Genomic DNA, 26,030 nt, shown 5'->3' with positions numbered 1-26,030 from the left:
CTAGGCGGCTTCTTGCAGTGGCCGTGCTGTAGTGGAGGTGCCGGCTAGGATAGGCCTGTGTCAGACTTCTCCTCGAGGAAGGAGGGCCGCAGCTGAACCAGCTACCTCAGAATTGTTTTTTCCTTTCTCCCATCCCGCAGTATGCTGAAGGGAAAGAGAGGCCCAGAAAACCAGGGAGGAATGAGAAAGAATCAAATCACTATTATACCTTTCTTTCCCAGTGAACGTTCTTTAGGCCTCAGGCCTGGCCTGTCCTCGGGGAGGGGAAAGCACTTTAAATTCTATGTGACTGACCTTTTAAAGTTGATTAAATTGACTTGAAGTGGACTTTCCTTGATATTTGAAAATTATTGGAAAGCCAATGAAACTGGTTGAGATATTTGGACATAGGAAGATGATATCCTGGATGGCAAATTGAAAGTGATGATTGGAGAGGCGCCTGAGTGGTTCATTTGGTTAAGCATCTCACTCTTGACTTCTGCTCAAGTCATGATTCACAGTTCATGAGTTCGAGCCCCACATTGGGCTCTGGCTGACAGCACGCAAAGCCTTGTTGGGATTCTCTCTCTCTCTCTGCCCCCCCACCCCCTGCTCGTGTGCTGTTTTTCTCTCTCTCAAAATACATAAATAAACTTTAAAAAATTAAAAAAAAATAAAGTGATGATTGGAGAAAAATAATTAAGCGTCTTCTTGTTTTAATTCCCCACCAAATAATACTGGGAAATGTCTTCTGATTCACTTAAATGATGACACTAATGGAGAAGAGAGATTTGACATGAAATTTATTGCCTTTTAGAAGTAGTTTGCCATGTGGATGAGGTATGTGAAAGCTTGATTCTCCAAGTGGTATAGATATGGATTCTCTGAACTCAAGGGAGAGCAGATAAACTTCTCCTTTCTTTTCTCTTAAAAAAAAAAAAAATGGGTTGTGGGGGAGAATGGGGAGATGTAGGTCAAAGGGTATAAACTTTCAGTTATAAGCTGAATAAGTCCTGGGGATCTAATGTACAGCATTGATGATTATAGTTAATAATACTGTATTGTAGGTGGCTCGGTTGAGTGTCTGACTCGATTTCAGCTCAGGTCATGATCTCATGGTTCATGGGTTCAAGCCTCGTGTTCGGCTCTGTGCTGACAGTGCAGAACCTGCTTGAAATTCTCTCTCTCTCTCTCTTTCTCTCTCCCTCCCTCCCTCCCTCTCTCTCCCTCCCCCCCATCTTCCCCTCTCCTACTCTCTCTCTCTCCCTTTCTCAAAATAAACTTAAAAAAATTAAGATAAAATTACTGTATTGTATACTTGAAATATACTAAGATCTTAGATGTTTTCGCCACACAGAAAGTGGTAACTACGTGAGGTGATAGCTGTGTCAATCAACTTGATTTTAGTAATCATTTCACAGTGTGTACATATACTAAATCATTACATTGTACACCTTTAGAAAAACACATCACATGGTACAACCTAAATATGCCCCATTTTTATTATTTTATTTTTTAAGTTTATTATTTATTTTGAGAGAGCGAGCACACATGCACATACCCTGAGTGGGGGAGGAGCAGAGAGAGAGAGAGAGGAAGAGAGAGAATCCCAAGAAGGTTCCACAATGTCAGCACAGAGCATGACTCAGGGCTCGATCTCACGAACCGTGAGATCATGACCTGAGCTGAGATCAGGAGTCAGACGCTTAACTGACTGAGCCACCCAGGTGCCCCCACAATTTTTATTTGTATTTTTTAGTCATAACTCAGTAAAACTGAAGAAAAATGACTTTTTCCTCTTGATCATAACACTAACAAATGCATATTGTAAAGAATTTTAAAACTTCTGAAAAGTACAGATAATAAACTTCAGTGCAATCTATCACTCCATCCCAAACAGGAGCAGCAGCCTTTGGGTATATTCTTGCAGGCTTCCTTGTGCCTTTTTACATTGTTTATTGCCTTTTCCTTTTTCCAAAGCTGAGATCATACTCCTAAAATTTTTGTGGCCTGCAGTTAAGAGATTGCATAAAGCAGTAGAAATTGTAATATAAAAATATTCGCTGATGAAGTGACCACTCAACATTTCTGCTCTCTCTTTTAATGTTTGAACTTACCCATTTAACCACTGTTTCTGTCTCTGTGCCTGGGCATTATTATAATGCAGGTGGATTGGGAAGTTATTTCTTGAGGTTAGTGAAGGATACTGGAGATCTTTGTGATCACTGACAAATCTATCTAGGTTGGACCAGTTGAAAAACTGTTGAAGAAAGAAATCAGTAGAGATAACAATAGGATAGGCACTTTAAAGAATGATTGGACATGACATATTAACACAAGCTCCCATGTAGTTTGCTACCATTATGATGCCATGTAAATCAGGATGAAATGAAGGATGTTATGTGCTATTGTATATCATTCTGATGGAAAAATCACTCCACCTCCCCCCCAGCCCCCACTATTTTTATTCATTCATTGATGAATCAAAAAATTAGTACATAGGCATACATAAAGGTTGCCTAAATGTTATTAAGCTGCCAAGATATGTTTTCTTTCTTATATTTATAGGGTACGTTTTTAGTATAAACTTCCTATCAAATTGTCGTTTCCTATTAGGAATATGAATGAATATGAACACTTAATAGCCTTCTAGTACCATTTATTGGCAATAACAGGGAACACCTGTATTTAAGTTTTTCTTAATTCTCTAAATTCTTTTATATCTGCTGTAATAAACATAGTAGTACCCCTTATCTGTGGTTTCACCTTCTGCAGTTTCAGTTGCCTGAGATCAACCTCTCTCTGGAAGCAGATGATCCTCTTTCTGACATATCGTCAGAAGGTCAGTGGTAGCCTCATGCTGCTGCCTGTGTCATCCGCCCCCCCTCCATCTTATCACACAGTCATTTTATCATCTCACATCACAAGAAGAAGAGTGGGTTATGGTACCATAAGATATCTTGAGAGAGAGGCCACATTCACTTATCTTTTATTACAGTGTATTGTTATAATTGTTCTATTTAATAGTTATTGTTAAACTCTTAATGTGCCTAATTTATAAATTAAACCTTATCATAGGTGGGTATATATAGGAAAAAAATAGTGTACATAGGCTTTTGTACTCTGCATTTTCAGTCATCCACTGAGGTCTTAGAACGTATCCCCTGCAGATGAGCGGGGACTACCATAGTAACCAGATAACGACAGTTTTTCTAGTGAGCAAGCATATGCTAGAAAAGCTAATTTTATCCAAAATTAAGTACATACTTTAAAAACATACAACTACAAGTTATATTAAAAAAATGCTTTAACCTTTTTTAGGTCTAAATGTCAGTCCAATATAGAAGGCACCACATCTGTCTCTCCTGGAATTAAGGCCAAATTTCTTACCTTCTTCTCACCGTGTTTGATATATTGATGACTTGGGATCATTAGACTAGGGTATGCAAAAAATATTTGCTAATCTGCTGAAATGAGTTTTTAATTATGTGCTTTTATTCTTTTAATTATCAGAGTTTTCATATAAAAAATGTAGCCTCTTTATGCTATATTTCCATTCTCTGAGATGCTGCTTTTTACCGTGCACATGAGTCATCTGAGGATCTTGTTAAAGTGCATGTTCTGATTCACTAGGCGTGGTGGGGGGGCAAAATTCTGCATTTGAAACCAGCTCACAGCCTTTCGACCACAGTTTGAATTGCAAGGCTTTCAAGAACAGTTTTGGGAACAGAAGCCAGGCAAAGCCTATCGAAGCCATTTCTTGTTACACTAACTTTAAGTCACATGCCTAGTTTATTAGTAATACATATTTTTTCAGTGGAGATATATATGTTGTATTATAATTTGTAGTGTGTTCGTTTTCTGTAGTTTTTGTGTTGAGCATATTATGTACAGCAGTGGCATTTACAAAGAATGAATGTACCGATCATGATGACTATGATGATGTAATAATAATTGACAGGTATTGACTACTTATTTGTACTTTACAAAGATTGACTAAATTTTCTCAACAAAACCATAAAGTAGACATTATTATTGTTACCCCATTTAAAAATGAGGAGGCTTACTGACAAGTTTAGTGACTTGCCCATGGCCACAAAGCCAGAAGGTGCATAGAACCAGGGCAGCAATGCAAGTAGTCTGACTCTAGTGCTTATAGTTTCAATCTCTTTACTAGTCTGACAATAAAAAACTAGACTTCATAGCATGAATTTTCTAGCTTCTCTCTCAGTTCCTATAAGATATATTTGCATTTTCTAGCTTCTTTCCCAAAAGGCCTTTTGAAGATTCTTTTTCTTCCGTATGTTTTCCTTTCTTGTGGCTTTTTCAAGATACTAAGGATCTCTGATTCATTACTAGGGGTTTTTTTTAGTCTTCCTTTCTGTATATCTGTGTTTAGAAAAGATCTCAATTTTCATATTCTTTTGATGTGAAAATTAATGAAGAATGAAAAGTAGGTAGTACCCTTCCCTGAATGAAAGATGAAAATGTTTTTAGTAATGTTGAGACTGTTTTCTGTGAAAGACTAGCCCAGGAAAGCTTCAAATTTTATAAGATTGTCACAGAAGAATTGTGGATTATTTTTTTGTGTTCTTGAAAATTGGGGCTATTATTTTTTTTTATCCAAATGGCAGTTATAATTTAGTGATTAATCTGGAGACATACCTTCCACTCTGAGTTCTCTTGCCAAACCACCAAATGGTCTTAGAGAAGCCAAGGAGCCCTCTGCCTTATCTCCTCAGCCTGTCAGGTGGTGACACTGTATGCAGTACCTTTGTCCTTTAGCATGTGAAGGAGAAACAAACACAGAAAGAGGATTTCTAAGTACTGAGGTGTTTGTAAAAATTTGTGACAGTGAGTGAACAGTGTTTAGGATTAGTTGTGGTACCTCAGTTGCAGTTTCATTTGGAAATCAATAAACACAGAACAGGTCATGATCAATAAGAATATAACTGGCTTATTACTCATCTCAAAATAATTCAAGGTTATTTATTTGCATTATCTGTGGTTTTTTTTTTTACAGTCCATCAATATTATGGAACTGACTTTACAGAAATATGGAAGTTATGAAAAATTTGAGCAGGCCACCGGTGGCAGCCTGCTATCTAAAACTCGAATCTGGAGTCACGTTAGGAAGTACATGATGAAAGAAGGCTGCATGGGTGAGGTATGAATTGGGATGACACGAGATGCTGACTGCTGGCATTTTAACTCCCGGTGCCACATGGTTTTCTCTGCAGGTTTTGTTCTCCCATCCCCATTCTGCTCATTAAATTAGTCACCCAGAAGTCTCACTAAATGCTAAGTTTATGTCGCATTGAATTATTTTGCTCACTATGTGTTTTTCTTTACTTACTACCACTTCTGTATACTTTATGGAATTGTTGGAATTGTTTTATGAAAATTCTTAAGAGATTTGCCTCAGTGGCTCCTCTTGTTAGTAGCCAGTTCAAAATAAGCTTTGGCCCAACAGCGAACAGGACTCTGGCTTGTATACCTTCCTTTGCATCATTGTAGCCAGGGGGGACTGTATTTGAGAGCGCGGCCCTCTACTTTCCTTCATTCCAGGAAAGGTTCTTGAGTTCCCCCGGCTCAAAGGTAGAAGCGTCAGAAGTGATTGGCCCTGCATTTCATCGTCTAGGTTTCTGGGAGATTTGAATTGGTATAAGCAAAATAAAAACATCTTGATTTATGGGTCTGTGGTTTCCTGTGAAAGCTGCTTCTCCCCAGCCTTTACGTTCTGTTTCATATATTTATATTTTTCCTCTTGCTCCTTAGATTGTAGTACATCTCACTGAAGATCTGCTTTCCCGAGCTTCGATGACAGTGGTAAATGGATGTCCAACGCTGACCATCAATGTTTCCACTGCACGTGAGCACTGGCTGGAGGGAATGCTGAGGCATGAAATAGGTAGGGTAGCCCTTCTCCATTTGTTCATTTGTAATATCAGAAATCAGCATCAGAGAAACATTCTTTTATAATGGGGTTTTCTCTTAGCAGTATTTAGCAAAAAGTAATGAAATTTTTAGGTTTCACTTGAGCCAAGATAGTAATGTCTTACTTCAAATTAGATTTTTTCAGGCACTGTGTAGCTCTATTAAGCATGGATAGTCATTTAACTCCTCTGAATTTTAGTCCTCCCACCTGAAACTTGAAGAAATTGAACTAAGTGCTCTCTCATATTTTTTTCAAATATCAAAGTCTGTGATTCTTCCCTTTACCTCTCCTTATGACACATGTAGTTCTTCTGAAGGCAGAGTACCTCCTGCAAAAGGCTTTAGGGTCAGGTCATTTTCCACTTTGTTTTGTAGGTACACATCAGTTTAATTTTAGAACTGTTGGTAGAGTCTTTTTTTGGCTAAGAGTTAAAATGAGAATGTCATTTCTTGGTTTTTGTGTGCCTTTTCTTGTCCACAGGCACACATTATTTTCGAGGTATTAACAACCTTCAGCAGCCATGGAACAGTTGGACTGGTCGTAAAAAACATGAGCTAAAGCCAAACAATCCCACAGAAGAAGGACTGGCAAGTATTCACAGTGTCCTTTTTAGAAAAGACCCCTTTTTATGGAGGGCTGCCCTCCTCTACTACACTGTTTATCGAGCCAGCCAAATGTCTTTTTGTGAACTCTTCAAAGATATTGGAAAGTTTGTCAAAGACCCCAATACAAGATGGGATTATTGTGTACGAGCGAAGAGGGGATGGACTGATACTTCTCAACCAGGTGGGTGTCCCTTGACTATAGGTTTCCTGACTTGTGGTTAGTTGTCTGTTGATTTTGGTTACATCCTTCTCCACCAACCATAGAATTCACTTACTTACGAAAAAGTAAACGTGTTACTTGAGGTCAGTGCTAGTTTTCCCAAATCACGTTTCATTAGCATTATTTTCTCAAATCTCATTTTGAAAAATTTCAAGCCTACAGAAATATGGCAGTGATAGAATTCACACCCATATTACCCTTCCTGTAGATACATGAATAGTTAACATTTTGCTAGTTCTGCCTTCTCGCGCTAATTGTAAAAACAAGTTTACTGAGATATAATTCACTTGGCATACAGTTTGCCCATTAAAAGGTACAGTTCAGTGGTTTTTAGAATATTCGTAGTGTTGTGCAGCTGTCACCACTGTCTAATTCCAGAACGTTTTCATCACCCCAAAAATAAACCTGTACCCATTAACAGTCATTTCCTATTCCTTCTCCCCCATGCCCCCAGCTCCAAGTAACCATTACTCTACTTTCATAGGTTTGACTGTTTTGGACATTTCATACAGATGGAATCATATAATATATAACCCTTTGTGTCTGGGTTCTTTCACTTAGCATAATGTTTTTAAGATTCATCCGTATGGTAGCATGTATCAGTATTCAGTCCTTTTTATTGCTGAATAACAATATATATGTATATGAAATTTTATTTTTCTATTCACCATTAATGGACATTTGAGTTGTTTACACACTTTTTGGCTGTTACAAATAATGTTGCTATGAACATTTGGGTACAAGTTTATATTTTTAATTCTCATGGATTATATATATATTTTTGAGTGGAATTGTTGGGTCATATGGTAACTCTCTGTTTAACCTTTTGAGGAACTGCCAGAATGTTCTTCAAAGTGACTGCTCCATTTTACATTCCCACCAGCGGTATATGGGGGTTCTTATTTTTTTCTTTCTTTTTTTTTTTTTTTGATTTCAGGAATATAATTTAGTGACTCATCACTTATGTATAACACCCAGTGTTCATCCCAACAAGTGTCCTCCTTAATACCCCTCACACCTTTAGCCCATCACCCCCACCCAACACCCTTCAAGCAGCCCTCAGTTTGTTCTTTGTATTTAAGTCTCTTATGGTTTGTCTCCCTGTTTGTATATTATTTTTGCTTCCCTTTTCTTATGTTCATCTATTTTGTATCTTAAATTCTGCATATGGGTGAAGCCACATGCTCTTTGTCTTTCTCTGATTTCACTTAGCGTAATATACTCTAGTTCTACCCACATTGTTGCAAATGCCAAGATTTCATTCTTTTTGATCACCAAGTAATATTCTGTTATATATGTGTGCACGTGTGTGTATATATATACATATATGTGTATATATGTGTTACACGTGTGTATATATAATACATATATGTACCATACACACATACACACACACACACCACATCTTCGTTTCCATTCATCAGTCGATGGACATTTAGGGTCTTTCCATACTTGGGCTATTGTTGATAGTGCTGCTATAAACATTGGGGTACACATGTCCTTCAAAACAGCACTTCTGTATCCTTTGGATAAATCCTTGGTCATAGGATAGTTCCATTTTTAACTTTTTGAGGAACCTCCATGCTGTTTTCCAAAGTGGCTGCACCAGTTTGTATTTCCACCAGCATTGCAATAGGGTTCCTCTTTCTCCACATCCTTGCCAACATCTCTTGTTGCCTGAGTTGTTAATTTAAGCCATTTTGACACATGTGAAGTGGTATCTCATTGTGGTTTTCATTTGCCTTGCCTCCAGAGACATGTCAAGTAAGAAGTTGCTGCAGCTAAGGTCAAAGAGGTTGTTGCCTGCTTTCTCCTCTAGGACTTTAATGGCTTCCTGTCTTACATTTAGGTCTTTCGTCCCTTTAGTTTATTTTTATGTATGGTGTAAGAAAGTGGTCCAGGTTCATTCTTCATGTCACTGTCCAGTTTTCCCAACACCATTTGTTGAAGAGACTTTTTTTTTCCATTGGATATTCTTTCCTGCTTTGTCAAAGATGTTGGCCATATATTTGTAGGTCCATTTCTGGGTTCTTCGTTCTGTTCCATTGATCTATAGGTCTGTTTTTGTGATAGTACCATACTTTCCTGATGATTACAGCTTTGTAATACATCTTGAAGTCCAAAATTGTGATGCCTCCCTCTTTGGTTTTCTTTTTTAGGATTGCTTTGGATATTCATGGTCTTTTCTGGTTCCATACAAATTTTAGGATTGTTTGTTCTAGCTCTGTGAAGTATGCTGGTGTTATTTTGATAGGGATTGCATTGAATATGTAGGTTGCTTTGGGTACTTTCGACATTTGAACAATATTTGTTCTTCCAATCCATGAGCCTGGAATATTTTTCCATTTTTTTGTGTTTTTCAATTTCTTTCCTAAGCTTTCTGTAGTTTTCAGTGTATAGATTTTTCACTGCTTTAGTTAGGGTTATTCCTAGGTATTTTATGGTTCAATTGTAAATGGGATTGGTTCCTTGATTTCTCTTTCTGCTGCTTCACTATTGGTGCATAGAAATGCAGCCGATTTCTGAGCATAGATTTTATATTAACTTCAACTTCGCCGAATTCATGGATCAGTTCTAGCAGTTTTTTGGCAGAGCCTTTTGGGTTTTCTACGGAGAGTATCATGTCATCTGCAAAGTAAAAGTTTGACTTCCTCCTTGCCAATTTGGATGCCTTTTATTTCTTTGTGCTGATTACTGAGGATAAGGCTTCCAACACTATGTTGAATAACAGTGGTGAGAGTGGACATCCCTGTCTTGTTCCTGACCTTAGAGGGAAAGCTCTCAGGTTTTCCCCATTGAGGATGTTGTTAGCAGTGGGTCTTTCATATATGGCTTTCATGATCTTGAGATATGATCCTTCTATCCCTGCTTTCTTGAGGGTTTTTATCAAGAATGGATGCTGTATTTTGTCAAGTGCTTTTTCTGCATCTATTGAGAGGATCATATGGTTCTTATCCTTTCTTTTATTTACATGGTGTATCACGTTAATTGGTTTGTGGATATTGAACCAGCCCTGCATCCCAGGAATAAGCCCCACCTGATCGTGGTGAATAATTCTTTCAATGTATTATTGGATCTGGTTTTCCCGTATCTTGTTGACAATTTTTGCATCCATGTTCATCAGGGTCTGTAGTTCTCCTTTTTAGTGGGCCTTTGTCTGGTTTTGGAATCAAGGTAATGCTAGCTTCATAGAATGAGTTTGGAAGTTTTCTATCCATTTCTATTTTTTGGAACAGCTTCAAAAGAATAGGTGTTAACTCTTCTTTATTTTTTAATTTTTTTAATGTTTTATTTATTATTGAGAGACAGAAACAGAGCATGAGCATGGGAGGGGCAGAGAGAAGAGGCAGCAGGCTCTGTGGTTTTCATTTGCCTGGAGCAGTCTCCAGTCTCTGAGCTGTCAGCACAGAGCCCAACGCGGGGCTCAAACCCACAAATCACAAGATCATGACCTGAGCTGAAGTTGGATGCTTAACTGACTGAGCCACCCAGGCCCCCCAACTCTTCTTTAAATGTTTGGTAGAATTCCCCTGGAAAGCCATCTGCCCCTGGACTCCTGTTTTTTGGGAGATTTTTGATTACTAATTCAATGTCTTTATTGGTTATGGGTCTGTTCAAATTTTCTATTTCTTCTTGTGTCAGTTTTGGTAGTTTATATGTTTCTAGGGATTTGTCCATTTCTTCCAGATTGCCCATATTGTTGGCATATAATTGATTATATTCTCTTATCATTGTTTGTATTTCTGCAGTTTTGGTTGTGCTGTCTCTTTCATTTGTGATTTCATTTATTTGGGTCCTTTGCTTTTTCTTTTGATCACTCTGGCTAAGGGGTTTATCAATTTTGTTAATTCTTTCAAAGAACCTTTCACTGCTCTGTTCAACTGTTTTTTTTTTTTTTAAATTTTGATATCATTGATTTATGCTCTAATGTTTTATTATTTCCCTTCTTCTGCTGGTTTTGGGCTTTATTTGCTGTTATTTTTCCAGCTCTTTTAGGTGTAAGGTTAGATTGTGTATTTGAGACCTTTGTTCCTTTTATGACTGCCTTTGCTGCATCCCAGAGGTTTTGGGCTATTGTGTTTTCATTTTCATTGGCTTCCATGTACTTTTTAATTTCCTTTTTAATTTCTTGATTAGGTGTGCCTGGTTGGCTCAATTGGTTAAATTTTCGATTCTTGATTTCGGCTCAGGTCATGGTCTCACAGTTTATGAGTTCAAGCCCCATGTTCGGCTCTATGCTGGTAGCATGGAGCCTGCTAGAGATCCTCCCCCTCTCTCTGTGTGTGTGTGTCTCTCTCTCTCTCTCTCTCTCTCTCTCTCTCTCTCTCTCTCTCTCTCTCTCTGCCTCTCCCCTGTGCACTCAAAAGAAACTTCAAAAAAATTTCTTGGTTAACCCATTCATTCTTTAGTAGGATATTTGTTAATCTCCAAGTATTCATTTTCTTTCCAAGTTTTTTCTTGTGGTTGATTTCAAGTTTCATAGCGTTGTGGTTTGAAAATATGCAAGGTATGATCCTGATCTTTTTGTACTTGTTGAGGGCTGATTTGTGTCGCAGTATGTGATCTGTTCTAGAGAATGTTCCATGTGTACTCGAGAAGAATGTGTATGCTTTACGATGAAATGTTCTGAATGTATCTGTTAAGTCCATTTGGTCCAGTGTGTCATTCAAAGCCATTGTCTCCTTGTTCATTTTCTGCTTAGATGATCTGTCCATTGTTGTAAGTGGGGTGTTGAAGTCCCCTACTATTATGGTATTATTATCAATGAGTTTCTTTATGTTTGTGTTTAATTGATTTATATATTTGATTTTTCCCATGTAGGGGGCCTAAATATTTACAACATTTACAATATCTTACAATCTTCTTGGTGGATAAACCCCTTAATTATGTTATGTTGCCATTCTTCATCTCTTGTTAAAATCTTTATTTTAAAATCTCGTTTGTGGGATATAAGTATGACTACTCTAGTTTCTTTGATGACCATTGGCATGATAGATGGTTCTCCATCTCCTTACTTTCAATTGCAGGTGTTTTTAGGTCTAAAAATGGGACTCTTGTAAGCAGCATATAGATGAGTCTTGTTTTCTTATCAATTCTGATACCCTGTGTCTTTTGATTGTAGCATTTAGTCCATTGACATTTAGAGTGAGTACTGAAAGATATGAATTGTGTTACCTGTAGAGTTGGAGTTTCTGGTGATGTGCTCTGGCTCTTTCTAGTCTTTGTTGCTTTTGGTCTTTTTTGTTTTGTTTTCATCTTTTCCCCAAAGAGTCCCACTTAAAATTTCTTGCAGAACTGGCTTAGTGGTCAGGAACTCTTTTAGTTTTTGCCTGGAAAACTCTTTATCTCTCCTTCTATTTTGAGTGGCAGTCTTGCTGGATAAAGAATTCTTGGCTGCATATTTTTCCAATTCAGCACGTTGAATATATCCTGCCATTCCTTTCTGGCCTGCCAAGTTTCTGTGGATAGGTCTGCAGCAAACCTAATCTATCTTCCCTTATAGGTTAAGGACTTTTTTCTTCCTTGCTCTTTCAGAATTCTTTCCTTGTCTGTGTATTTTGTGAATTTGACTATGATATGCCTTGGTGATGGTCAGTTTTTGTTGAATCTAATGGGAGTTCTCTGTGCTTCTTAGATTTTGATGTCTGTGTCCTTCCCCAGATAAGTTTTCAGCTATAACTTGCTCACATAACCCTTCTGCCTCTCTTTCTCTCTGTTCTCTTCTGGGACTTGGATGATTCAGTTGTTATTCCTCTATAATAAGTCACTGAGTTTTCTAAGTCTTGTATTGTGCTCTTTTGCCTTTGTTTCCATCTTTTTTTCTGCTTCATTCTCCATAATTTTTTCTATATCACTGATTTTGCTGCCCTGCTTCATCTGTCCTTGCCATCATGGCATCCATTCGAGATTACACCTTGGTTATAGCATTTTTAATTTGTCCTGACTAGATTTTACATCTTTTATCTCCACAGAAAGGGATTCTGTGCTTTTTTTCAACATATTCTTATTATCATGGTTCTAAATTCTAGTTCATCCTGCTTCTTTCTGTGTTGTTTAAGCCCCTGGCTGTCATTTCTTCCTGTTCTTTCTTTTGGGATGAATTCCTTCATTTTTCATTTTGGAGGAAGAAAAATTAATAAAATAAAAAATTTAAATTAAAAAATTTTTTAAAAATTAAAAAAAATAAATGAAGCTAGATCCTAGGTGTGTTTTGGTCTGCTTGTTGAAAGAAGCTTTATGGAATAGAGAAAAAAGGGGAAGAAAAGGGGGAAAAGAAAAAATTTTTAAAAATTGACATAACAAAATCGAATAGAACAAAAAAATCTAAAAAATTAAAAATAAATTTTTCTGTATCCATGGAAAAGAAAGGAAACAAAATTTAAACAGATAAATGAACCAGCAAACAGAATGAAACCCAAATGAAGTTACATCCAGTTTCCCATAGAACTCAAACTGTGAAGTGCTCTGTAGTTGGTACACTAAGCAGGTGGGGTGACTTGTGCTGGTCGTCTAGGGGATGTGTTTAGAAGGCACTGTTAGGCAGGGCTTGGTGTAATGGCTCTGTTCTCCACTAGGTGGCACTGCTTAGCTTACTGGGGTGGATCAGTGTGGTGTGCATGCACATGTGCAGGAGAGTAGGAAATGGCTTCATCCAGCTCCCTAATCTCTGGCACAGGAACTTTGCATTCTCACCTGTGATCGAGCACGGGTCTCAGGACTCCTTCCCCTCCCCGCCTCTACCCTGCTCATGTCCAGGCTGTCTACCCATCAGGTGGCACCTCCCTCCAGAGTTTTATCTCCGATGGGGTTGTGTTTCAAAATCCCACACTTCAGAGACCCCTGTGGCTTGGACCCATTCCAACTCTTCAGGGGAGAGTCTCACTGAGCAATGGCGAACGGCCAGCTTGCCCCAGAAAATGTTCATGCCGTCACACAGCAGCAGAGGTTCAGAGATTGTGGCAAATCACAACACACAGCGAGCACCAGGTTTCACCACACTCCAGTGTCTTTGTCCCAATACCAGCAAACGTGGCTGCTCTCCAGGGTCTGCTGGGACCTTTCCCTGTGGGGAGGCTTTATGACCTCTACCAAATGCACTCCAAGCAGGGGAAGCACTTCTCCCCATGTGGCACATGGACCCCTGGACCACTCTGCCTGCTCCTGGGGATTCACCCCGCTTCCTCACCAGAGTGCCACCAGGCACTGAGCTCTGGAATGTCAGACTCTGTGCTCCACTGTTTATAGAATCCCGGTAGTATTGAGACTCTCTCCTTTATTCCTGTCAGTGGTTTTGGGAAACAGATTTCTTGTTCAGTCCCCTGCAAGTGTTTTCACTCTTTCTCTCCAGGGGAGTGTTTTCCCTGCACTCTCCCAATTACTGCACTCTTCTCCTCTATCTCTGCCAAAACAGCTCCCTACCTGCTGTGGCTTTTCACTCCCCCAGTTCTCCTCTCCACACTGTGTACCTGCCAGTTTCTGGGCTCAAGTTATGCAAATTCTCTCTGCTCAGTCCTAGGTGTGCAAAATGGTTTGGTGCTGATCTAGCTGCATTTCAGGGACAAGAGAAGCTGAGGGAGGGTCTCCATGCTGCTCTGCCATCCTTTGGTTTTTATTTTTCCATATCCTTACCAACACTTACTGTTTTCACTTTAAAAATTATTATTATAATCATCCTAGTGGGTATCTCATTGTGGTTTTTTGTTTTGTTTTTTAAATGTTTTATTTTTTAAAATTACAGTGTCATTAGTATAGTGTTATATTAGTTTCAGGTTTACAATATTGTGATTCAGCAATTCTATATTTATTCAGTGCTTATCACAATAAATGTACTCTTAATTCCTTTCACCTGTTTCACTCATCTCCCACCCACCTCCCCTCTGGTAACCACGAGTTTATTCTCTATATTTAAGAGTGGTTCTTTTGGTTTCTTTTTTTCTTTGTTTTGTGCTCCCTTGCCTCAGGAGACAGATCTAGACAAACGTTGCCAGTGTCCAGTTATTCCCTGTGCTCTTTTCTAGGATTTTTAGTTTCGGGTCTCACATTTAGGTTCCTTAAATCATTTTCAGTTTATTTTTGTGTATGGTGTAAGAAAGTGGCCCAATTTTCCCAACACCATTTGTTGAAGAAAGTTTTTCCCATTGAATATTTTTGCCTCCTTTGCTGAAGATTAATTGACCATATAATCATTGGTTTATTTCTGTGTTCTCTATTTTCCATTGACGTATGTATCTATTTTGCATCAGTACCATACTGCTTTGATTACTAGAGCTTGGTAATGTATCTGGAAATCAGGATTATGATAACCTCCCGTATTGTTCTTTTTCCCAGATTACTTTGGCTATTTATGGTCTTTTGTGGTTACATACAAATTTTAGGATTAATTGCTCTAGTTCTTTGAAAAATGCTATTGGTGTTTTGATAGGGATTGCATTAAATTTGGAAATTGCTGCGTAGTATGGTCATTTTAGCAATATTGTACAAATCCATCAGCATGGAGTATCTTTCCATTTGTGTCACCTTCAGTTTCTTTCATCAGTGTTTTATAGTTTTCAGAGTACAGGTCTTTCATCTCCATGGTTAAGTTTACTCCTAGGTATTTTATTTTTGGTGCAATTGTAAATGGGATTGTTTTCTTAATTTCTCTATATGCTCAATATCAGGGTATAGAAATGCAGTGGATTTCAGTATAATGATTTTGTGTTGTGCAACCTTACTGAATTCATTTATCAGTTCTAGGAATTTTTGCTGGAGTCTCTTCATTAAGTTCTTCATTAGTAAACCATACTAAAAGCATTAAATCTATACTCCTCTCCCCACCACATTTTAGGTATATGGTGTCATAATTTACTTCGTTTTATTTTGTGAATCCCTTGACTGATTTTTATACATGTGCTCTATTTTATTACTTTTGTGGTTCCTACTTTCCTTATTCCTGCTTATGGTCTTTCCTTTCCACTCAGTGAAACGCCTTTAGCATTTCTTGTAAGGCTGGTTTAGTGGTGATGAATTCCTTTAACTTGTGTTTGGGAAATTCTCTCTCTCCTTCTATTCTGAATGATAGCTTTGTGGGATAGAGTATTCTTGGTTGCAGGTTTTCTTTCAGCATTTCAAATATATCATGCCACTCCCTTCTGGCCTGCAAAGTTTCTGCTGAACAGCTAATAGTCTTAATTGGGTTTCTCTTGTGTGTAACTGTTTTCTTTTCCCTTGCTGCTTTAAAAAAAAAATGTCTATTTATGTTTTGGAGAAAGAGTGCAAGTGGGGCAGAGACAGAGAGGGAGGGAGACACAGAATCCGAAGCACGCTCCAGGCTCTGAGCTGTCAGCACAGAGCCTGACATGGGGTTCAAACTCATAAACCGCAAGATCATGACCTGAGCTGAAGTTGGACGCTCAACCAACTGAGCTATCCCGGCACCCCCTTTCCCTTGCTGCTTTAAAATTCTCTCTTAATCTCTGCTTCTTGCCATTTTAATTACTATATATTCTAACAAAACAAAAAAATCAAATAAAGGAAGCTAGATCCTAGGTGTGTTCCAGTCTACTTGCTCAGAGAAGCTTGATAGAAAAGAGAAAAAAACATTTAAAATTAAAAAAAAATTAATAGAATAAAAAAACTGTTTAAATTTAAAATTTTGCTCTTTCTGTATCCAAGAAAGAGAAAGAAAAGAAAAAGAAAACAACATAAACAAAAACAGAAGCAAAGAAAACAACCAAACCAACAAACAGCATGAGACCCAAATGAAGTTATATCCAGTTTCCCCTAGAATTGAAACTGCAGCATACTATAGTCTGTAGACTAAGCAGTTGGAAGGGATTTGTGCTGGTCTTCTGGGGGATGTGCTTGGAGGGCACAGGTAGACAGAGTGTGGTGTAACAGCTCTGTTCTCCACTTGGTGGCTCCGCTTAGCTCAGTGGGGTCAGTCTCTATATGTACCTGCTAGAGGTGAAAATAGCTTCACCCAGTTCTCTAATCTCTGGCACGGAATTTTGTGCCCTCACAAACGTGATCAAACACCCCTCCTTTTTCTTAGCCTTCCATCCACTCCCCACCTTTACCTTCTGTTCAAGCTGTCTGCCTACCAGGTGGCGCCTCCCTCCAGAGTTTTATCTCAGATGGGGCTGTGTTTCAAAACCCCACCCTTCAGAGACCCCTACGGTTTAGACCTGCACTGATTCTCTGGGGGAAGATCTTGCTGAACAATGGCTGGGTGCTGGCTTGTCCCAGAAAATGTCTGCCTGCTCCCGAAGCAGCAGAGGCTCAGAGTTTATGGTAAATCACAACACAGCTGGCACCAGGTTTTCCTGCACTCTAGTGTCTTTGGTCCAATTTCAGTAAAAGTGGCAGCTCTCTGAGGTCTGGTGGGACTTTTGCCCACTGGGAGACCTCTACCAAATGGATTCCTAGCAGGGGAATCTTTTCTCCCTGTATGGCACACGGGGACCTTTCAGAGTACTGCTCCTGGGGATTTGTCCCACTTCCTCACCAGAGCACTGCCAGGTGCACCGAAACTTCAGACTGGGCTCCACAGTTTATAGAATCCTGGCAATATTGGAACCCTCTCCTTTTACTCTGTAATAGTTTTGGGGAACAGATTTCTTGCCCAGTTCCCTGTGTTTTCACTCTTTTTCTTTCTCTCTAGTTGCTTTTGGGGGGAGTGCTTTTCTTACATGATCCCGATCCGCTGCATTCTCCCCCCCCCCGCCCCCCGTCCTCTCTCCGCAAAAATGGCTCCCTGTCCTCCATGGCTCCGTGACTTTTCTGTCCCCCAATGCACCTTTCCACACCATGTACCTGCCAAGTTCTCTGGCTCAAGTTATGCAGATTGTTGTGTTAATCCTCAGATCAGTTCCCTTGGTGTTCAAAAATAGTTTGATGCTGATCTAGCTGTGTTTCAGGAAGGTGACAAGCTCAGGGTCTCCATACTACTCCACCATCTTAACTCCATCTCAATTGCTATATATCTTTGTGTGGCTCTCCTTGGGTTGATTTTATCGGGAGCCATTTGTGCCTCCTGATCTGGATTTCTTTTACCTTCCCCAGATTAGGGAAGTTTTTAGCTATTATTTTTTCAGATAAATTTTCTTCCCTCTTTTTTCTCTCTCTCCTCCTTCTGAGGTCCTTAGAATGTTATTCTGCATGATGGTGTTGCTGAGTTTCCTTAATCTATCTTCATTTTTTATTGTTTTTCCTGTTCAGCTTCTTGATTTCCATTACTCTGTCCTCCAGGTTGCTGATCCATTCTTCTGCTTCCTCTACTCTACTGTCTATTCCCACTAGTGTATTTTTAATATCAGTTATTGAGTTCTTGATCTGGGATTGGTTCTTTATGTTTTCCGTCTTTTTGTCGAGGGTCTTAACTGAAATCTTCCACTCTTTTCTCAAGCCCATGAGGCCATTACTTTAAATTCTCTGTCAGGCATATTGCATAAACCGTTTCATTTAGCTCTTTTGCAGGGATATTGTTCTGTTCTTTCATTTGGGAGATATTCCTCTGTCTCCTCATTTTTTCTAACTCTCCTGGATGTGTTTCTTTGTGTTAGTAAAGTCAGCTACCTTTCCTGCTCTTGAGAGTAGCGGCCTTATGAAGAAGAGGTTTTGTAGTGCTGTGTGGTTGGGGTGGGGCATATGGTGCCTGCAAGATCCACAGTGGTCTGCTGTTGGAGGGGACCTGCAGCCATCTGGGAAAACTCCTGTGGAGGCCAGGATGGAGGGGTGGATCCGCAGGAGAATACAGCTTTGCAACCTGGGAGAGGGTCTGCTCTCTGAGGGGACCTGTAGCTGTTTTGGAGAACTGCTGAGGATGGGCTGGAGGGGGCAGGGTGCACTGTTAGCAAGCCAGGTGGAGAGTATTTGTTCTGGTTCCTGCATGTGTCCATGTATCTAGGCTGTGGTTGGGAGAGGGATGGCACCCATCAGCTCTTTTGTTCTTGGAGAAGTCTTCTAAAGATTCTTGTCCCTCCAGCACACATGCTGAGATTATTAAATAAGTCTCCTTCCCATACACCCCAGTGCTGCTTCTATGCTGCACCTCAGTGGGGTTGTTTGGTACGCTTTCTCTTTAAGGGTAGGGACTCAGTTTCCTATTGCTCTCCAGGTCTCCCATGCCAGAGCTTCGTGATTTTTAAAGTTCCAGGTATTAAGCCCCACTGACTGTAAGAACCCATGAAGCTAAGCCCCTCTGGCTTTCAAAGCCAAATGTTAAGGGATTTGTCTTTGTAGTGCAGGTCCCCTATGTGTAGGGTGCCAGGTGTGGGATCTGCTCCTCTCCCTTCACTATGTTTTACAATGATCCTCTCTCCTTCCTGCATGGTTACGGTGTTCCTCTCTCCTGAAGACAATCTCCTATCTCTGCCCTTTCTACCCTCTTCAATGTGGCCTCTCTACATTTAGCTGTGGAGAGTGTGTTCTTCCAGTCTTCAGGTTGTTTTTTTGAGTTATTTACACTAATGTGGGTGTTAATAATTATCTCCATCTTGGGACAAGGTGAGCTTAGGATCCTCCTACTCTGCCATCTTCCTTGGAAGTCCTACCGCACTGGGGTTTTGATTTGCATTTCCCTGATGATTAATGATGTTGAGCATCTTTTCATGTGCTTTCATGGTCCTTTGCATATTTCCTGTGGATAATTGTCTATTTAGACCCTTAGTCCATTTTTTTTATTGGGTTACTTTTATTATTGAGTTTAAGAGTTCTTTATATGTTCTAATTACAAATCTCTTGTCAGATACAGGATTTACAAATATTTTCTCCCACTCTGTGGAGGAAAAATAGCTATAAGGAAAGTGTTCCTTATAGCCATTTTTTAAAAATCTAGATCCAGTCAGGGCTCATGCATTATGTGTCTCAAATAAGAGTTTTGTTCCTACTGAAAAGTAGGACCAGCTTATGAGATAGGAGCCTAGTTTACAAAGTGTCCCACTTTTTGTCCATAATTCCTATGCTTTTAGCATACCTAAAAAAAGTAATACTTTCTTAATGTAGGACTTAATGGAGGATAGAATTTTAGTCCATTTAATAGAGCAAAATTTTAGAAAATTTACATAAGTTATGTCACGGGAGAAAAATTTTCTTTGTGAGTGGAACACTCTTAACTAGTCTCCGTTCCCATGGGCTGTTCCTACTTTCCATGTCTTCATATTTTGTTCTGCTTTTAAGTGTCCATGTTAAAATCCAGTTCTAATTCTTATTTTCATATGGAGGAATAGTATCAACATTACCTATAACTTTTTAATGGTGTAAGGAGTAGCATGTTTAAAAACCAGGGGTTTCTGAGATCCCATGTCTTCACATTGCCTTTGAGATTCACTGCTTTGTAGCCATCCTTCCCCTTGCCTCAAGTGCCTCTGTGTACATGGGAGTTAGGGTTATGACCAAATAGTGGGAGTGTGGGTGACATATTTATGAGCCTTATATTTTTAACTACCTGTGTTTCTTTATAACTGGAAAAAATGCTGCTTTAATTATGGCAGTGAGGATCTGGAGAGAAAAAAATTAAAGGGAAGCTGCCACTCGGCATGTTATCCTGGTGCTTCCCAAGACCCTCTATTTTATGTTATGAAGACAGTTAATTTGCCGTGTGTATTTTCACTCAGGGCTGATTCCTACAGTAAAGGGAATGGGTTAGTATCTAATTACTTAGTAATTTTACTAAACGTCAGAAAATAAATGCTATTGTGGTTCCTCCAGGGTGCTTCAGTAAAGACCAGGTCTACTTGGATGGCATCCTGCAGATCCTCCGGTACAGAGAGACCATTGACTTTCATCTACTGACTGCTCTCGGGAAGGTGAGTGAAACCAATGGCAAAACCATTGGTTGGTGTGAAACCAACACCCGGGGTCATTATTTCCTTCAGCTCAATTTAATGATTCAATAAGATTCAGGTTCAAATTGTTTTTATACTTTGTGTTGGAGTAAGTTTCCTTCTTGTGATAACTGGAGGGAAGAAGTATGGTTGTTACAAAACCAAGTTTCAGAATTTCTTCGTGGACAATAAGAGGTAAATGAAGGGAAAAATAAATTTGGCAATGTATTTTTAATGTACATCTTCTAAAGCATTTTAAAGTGAGCTGCAAATATAACACTTTCCCCTTTATCTCCCAAATATTGTGACACGACCATGTGATTTTTTAAAGAAATGTATCACTGATTCAATACAATATCTAAAACACAGTCTACTTAATATTTCTCAGATTATCCCAAAAATGTCCTTTGGATCCTGGCTCACAAAAAAAGAGCTACAATCAGGATTGGATCCTGCATTTGTTCATAATATTTAGTCTCTTAATCTGTAACAGGTCCTCTTGTGCTGCCCTCTACCAAGTGTTTTTGTTTTTCCTGACATTTTTGAGAGTCCAGGACCATTTTCTTGGGAATTCCTACAATCTGGATTAATGAATTGTTTTCTTATGGTTAGATTCAGGCTAAACGTTTTTTACCAAGAATACACTACATGCGTGACTTGTATAGTTTATAGTGCATCACGCTAGAAAGCACACATGTGATTTTGTTCCATTATCAGTGATACTTCGTTTGATCACTGGGTAAATTACAATGGAAAGATCTGGAAAGATCAGAAAATAAAGGTATCTTTTTTGTATTAAATAAGTAATCTGTGGGGTAATGCCTGTGAATGTACTGTTCCTTAAATCTTTCAAGGAATGGTTTTAATATCCATTGTTCTTTGCCCAGTTAAACACTAGTGGTAGCAAAATAGAGATATTTTGATTCTTTTACATTTCATTCTTTTTTGTAGTATTGTTATGGACTTACTCTTTAAAAAAAAAAAAAAAAACTTTGAGAGAGTATGAGTGACGGAAGGGCAGAAGAGAGGAAGACACAGAATCGCAAACTGGCTCTGCACTGTCAGTGCAGATCCCAAGGTGGGGCTCAATCTTGCAAACCGAGAAATCATGACCTGAGCCAAAATCAAAAGAGTGAGACACTTAACCAACTGAGCCACCCAGGAACCCCCAGACTTACTCTTTTACTCAGCCCTTCCACTGGCTACTCCTTTGTTTTTAGAAACATGTCATCATATTTGCTGGCTAAGTAAAATACGCTGGGCTCATTTTAGACTTTTTCTACCCAAATCTCAGCTGAGATATTTTTCTAAGGATACAAATTTAATACACAGGAATCTGTTACATGTCTACATATTAATAACAAAGCAGAAAGAGAAATTTAGTCCCATTTACAATCATACCAAAAGGATAAAATATCTAGAAATGAAGATGCCACAAACAAGTGGAAGGGTATACTGTGCCCTTGGATCAGAACAATTAATACTGTTAAAATTTCCGTAATAGCCAAAGCAATCTACAGATTCAGTACAATCCCTATCAAAATACCAGTAGCATTTTTCACAGAACTAGAATAATCCTAAAATTTGTACGGAACCACAAACAACCTCGAATAGCAAAGCCATCTGAGTAAAGAAGAACCACACTGAATGTGTAAGAATCCGAGATTTCAAGGAACACTACAAAGCTGTAGTGACCAAAACAGTATGGCATTAATACAAAAACAGATACGTAAATTAATGGAACAGGATAGCCCAGAAATAAACTCATGCCTTTATCAATTAATCTATGATAGAGGCAAGAATATACAGTGGAGAAAAGACAACTTACCTCAGTAAATAGTGCTGAGAAAACTGAACTGCTTTCTTACACCATAGACAAAAATAAACTCAAAGTGGATTAAACACCAAAAATTAAAAGCAAACAGACACAGTAATTTTTTGGACATTGACTTTTAGCAACATATTTATGGCCGTGTCTCCTCAGTCAAGAAAGGAAAAATAAATTACTAAACCACACCAATATCAACAACAAACCCATTTTCATTACACTTAGTGGTATAAATACTCAAATAATTTCAATAACTTAAAATTTAAAATGTAATAAAATACAATATGAACATGATTTCTTTATAATCTTTCCATTGAATCAGGAAGAGTGTTGATCAGAAGACAGTAGTTTTTAAAGCCAGCCATGTTTTGGAATTTAAAGTTGTAATGACAGTTTCTAGAACTTAAGCCAATCTTTGGTATTTATGGGTGAAACGTTTTATGTAAGTAAGTGAATGACGTGAATTTTTATAAAATATTTGCTTACAAAAATGCAAAATAAAAGTAAAATAATTCAACATAAAACCCAATTTTATTTCTGAAATTAAATAGAAAATAGGAATTCAGTATATAATTGTGCTGATTTTCCTAATTCCATAATATGGCATTTATATTCTAGCTATTTCCTGGGTTCTTTTATTTAAATTTAGGACATTTGTTTAGATTTAGAGTTTCTCATACACATGTATTACATTTAGTTGTATAATTTCTAGACAAACTGAGTATAAGTCCAAGATTGAGTGTTAAATCAGTACTAGTGATTTTTAAAAACACATTCTTATTTAATATAGTAAAGGAAGTCACTGATTTTTGTTACTTTGCAGGTATTAAAGTAATTTGAAAACCAGTCCATGTAAAGTTTCACTTAAGACTTAGGGAAGAAGTTACTTACGTATAAAAACTATCTTCCTTTTTTCAGGTCTCTTATGAAGATGTGGATCGCTTAAAAGGATTGGCAGTTATTGAAAACATGAGGGTCCCTCATTTCCTGCAGGACCATGGCCGATACATGGAACATTTAGAGAAGATCATGGAAGTGAATGAATTGACTGACAGGGAACTGAAAGATCTTATATATTAATCAGCATTCTTGCAGACATAGTGAAGCTATACCTCTATATTATAGTTAGGTGCAGTTAGCACCAGCATATTTATAAAAGATGAATGTTTACATGAGTTTTCTGAAGAATGATCTGCAGTATTCAGCTGTATTTTTAAAAGGTTAAGTACAAACCTTACACTGTTTCCCTAACATGTTTCTATAGGCTGCAGGGGGAAGTTCCTCCTATTTTCATCTGGATCTCAACAGAGTCCGATGAAAATACTACTGGTGAGTGTTTTTGAAGAATCTTGGTCAAACTGAGTAATAAGCATCTGCCTGAGCACCAAGACCAGCCCTGGCTAGAGACTGAATTCCAGTCTTGTTTTAACTACAAGATTATATTTTACTTGATAAATAATGGTAATTCTTTGAAAAATTAGTTTTGTTATGCTCCCAAAAGCTAGCTGCTTTTTTTTATTTTACACATTATTGTTTCACCTGATCAATTTATAGGAACTAAATTAGAGAATTACCTCATTTTATCTAGTTATTCGCTAAACTTTATTTGCTGAAACAAACTTTATCCCTTCCAGATTTTAACGAAGTTTTAGGGTCTTTCCCTCCCCATTCCTGTATATAGGTGGTAAGTACAAGTGGTTTGTCTACATAGACTAAAATAGCTGGGGAAGAGAGAGAAGCTACTCACCTTTTTGTTAAATGGAGCGACCAGCAAGACACAAATACACTAATGTAGTTTCTGTAGGAGCTGGATGTTGACTAGGTAGCATCTACCGTAAACTTGACCATGCCCTGAAAAGTGGAATTCCTGGACATTGCCATTTGGTAAACTGGTCTTGTGATATTGTCTGAGTATATTTTATTTCATCAAGCCAATAATGACAGTTTGACTTTGAAAAATGAGAGTTCTGTTTTGCTACATTTCCTCTGCTAAAAGCATATACCCCTAGCTTTGTATAATTTATTGATTTCAATACATACTTGGGTATATATACTTGGAATCAAATAGTTCTTCAAACAGCTTATTTTAATGATCAGGAAGAACACTGCTGTAAATACCCCATTCAAAATGCTACTGTAATTTTTACCCAAAGCTATCTGAGAGTTTATCTTTACCTCATTTCAGGCTTAAATATGGTGCTAACACTGGTAGATGTATACTGCAAAGCCTGGTCCACATTCCTGCTAGGAAATTATTTTAGGAAATTTTATGCAGGCTAGGTTATGTGATTTTCTCATTCACATATCTAGAAGGGCTTGCCTCCAAGAAGAATGTTGCAGCAGACAGGATGTATTCTAACTGGCATCTGGTGGTTCTCACAGAGCCACACATGTCACTTTTGGTAAGTAGCAGGCCAGGCCCTTTGGAGCATTAAACGTACCCACACAGTGCCGTGATTGCTGGAGTGTGGCCTGCACATTTCTGTGCAGAGCTGGGGCATACACTGTGCCAACACTGACCAGATACTGGAAAACCATTCTTGACCCCTCGAGCATATTTCCTTGTAGCATAGTCCTCCAGTTTCATCTTTGGTGTAGCATTTTCTAACTTTGTCTTCAAACTTATCAAAGGTGATTGTGAAAACTGTGCATTAACTGGAATTGAAGTATAGACAAATGGCAATATTTTACATCCTGTGATTTAAGCCCAAATGCTTATAAATTCAACATTTGTAGGCAATAACTGCTAATCATATGTTACAGTTTAAAAATAAAGGAAAATCACAACAGCCTTAATATCCTGTTGGTCAAAGGATTATTTATAGTGATTCTAGTCCCTGAATTTTAAAATGGATATTCTGTATCTGAGTTGGAAAAGGAAACACTTTCTTGCCTTACTGCTTCAGTATAAAGACAAAAACCAGTGCTATCCAGACAAAAAAATGACCTTAAATCACATTGATTGTCTTAAGCTATTTTAAAAGTTAGCAATGAACCAAAAATTGTTGCAGATTAGCAGAATACTTAAAGAGCTCTAAACTTTAAAAGTTGGGATTGAAGATTTAATTAATGTTTATTCTCTTTCCTGAAATAGCACTAAGGTCAGTTTTGTTCCCTAAAATTGAAGTTTTAATAAATAGAAAATTTATAGCAGCAGTACTTAGGAGAATAGTTGAAGGTTGCATTAATTTTAATAGTTACTTGCTGTAGGCTATTGAGGATTAGAATTTCATCAGTTTTGTCCACTGTAATTCTAACATAATTGTATCAAATACAGTTAGGTTTTCACATCAGATGGGATTCAGAGTGAATTGTTTATATACATAAATCCATAGTCTCCATTTCTTTACATTTTCACCTTTGTAAAAATGTTTAAGATTTGTATTGTTTGTTTTGTATATATTTGGGCATCTTATGTTTAGCTGTAATAGAAATAAATAGCACTGAAGTTCTCAATGAAATATGTGAGTATATGTGCATGCAAACCTTAATTATATTTTTGTAGTATTTCTGGGTTTTATATTGTGTGGTAATTATTGAAGAGACCATTGTTTGTTTATCTTCTAATGTCCTTTTTTATAAAGTACTACATTTACCACATTCCACCTTTCCCCTAATTAATTCAGCTCATACCCTTATGGAGCTGTTCACAGTC

The 26,030-nt window shown here is 38.1% G+C and overlaps 1 protein-coding gene across 7 annotated transcripts in view; it reads left to right on the top strand.

Moving 5' to 3' along the window:
• MATCAP2 (microtubule associated tyrosine carboxypeptidase 2) overlaps positions 1-25,795 on the top strand; it is a 78,067-nt gene extending 52,272 nt beyond the window's left edge. For 5 of the 7 annotated variants that reach the window (XM_047842513.1, XM_047842537.1, XM_047842507.1 and 2 more), the window contains 5 exons: positions 5,003-5,146; positions 5,758-5,890; positions 6,398-6,703; positions 20,432-20,529; positions 23,294-25,795. In XM_047842513.1, coding sequence (XP_047698469.1) covers positions 5,003-5,146; positions 5,758-5,890; positions 6,398-6,703; positions 20,432-20,529; positions 23,294-23,455 — 843 coding nt within the window. In that variant the 3' untranslated portion in view covers positions 23,456-25,795. Of the gene's footprint in view, positions 1-3,385; positions 3,421-5,002; positions 5,147-5,757; positions 5,891-6,397; positions 6,704-20,431; positions 20,530-23,293 lie in introns of those variants that run through there. The other 2 variants (XM_047842530.1, XM_047842556.1) reach the window with 2 other exon arrangements.
• Positions 25,796-26,030: the final 235 nt, after the last annotated feature.

Source organism: Prionailurus viverrinus, chromosome A2 (genome assembly GCF_022837055.1).
Source record: "Prionailurus viverrinus isolate Anna chromosome A2, UM_Priviv_1.0, whole genome shotgun sequence".
Classification (NCBI taxonomy): domain Eukaryota; kingdom Metazoa; phylum Chordata; class Mammalia; order Carnivora; family Felidae; genus Prionailurus; species Prionailurus viverrinus.
This window is presented reverse-complemented; position numbering and strand designations above follow the sequence as displayed.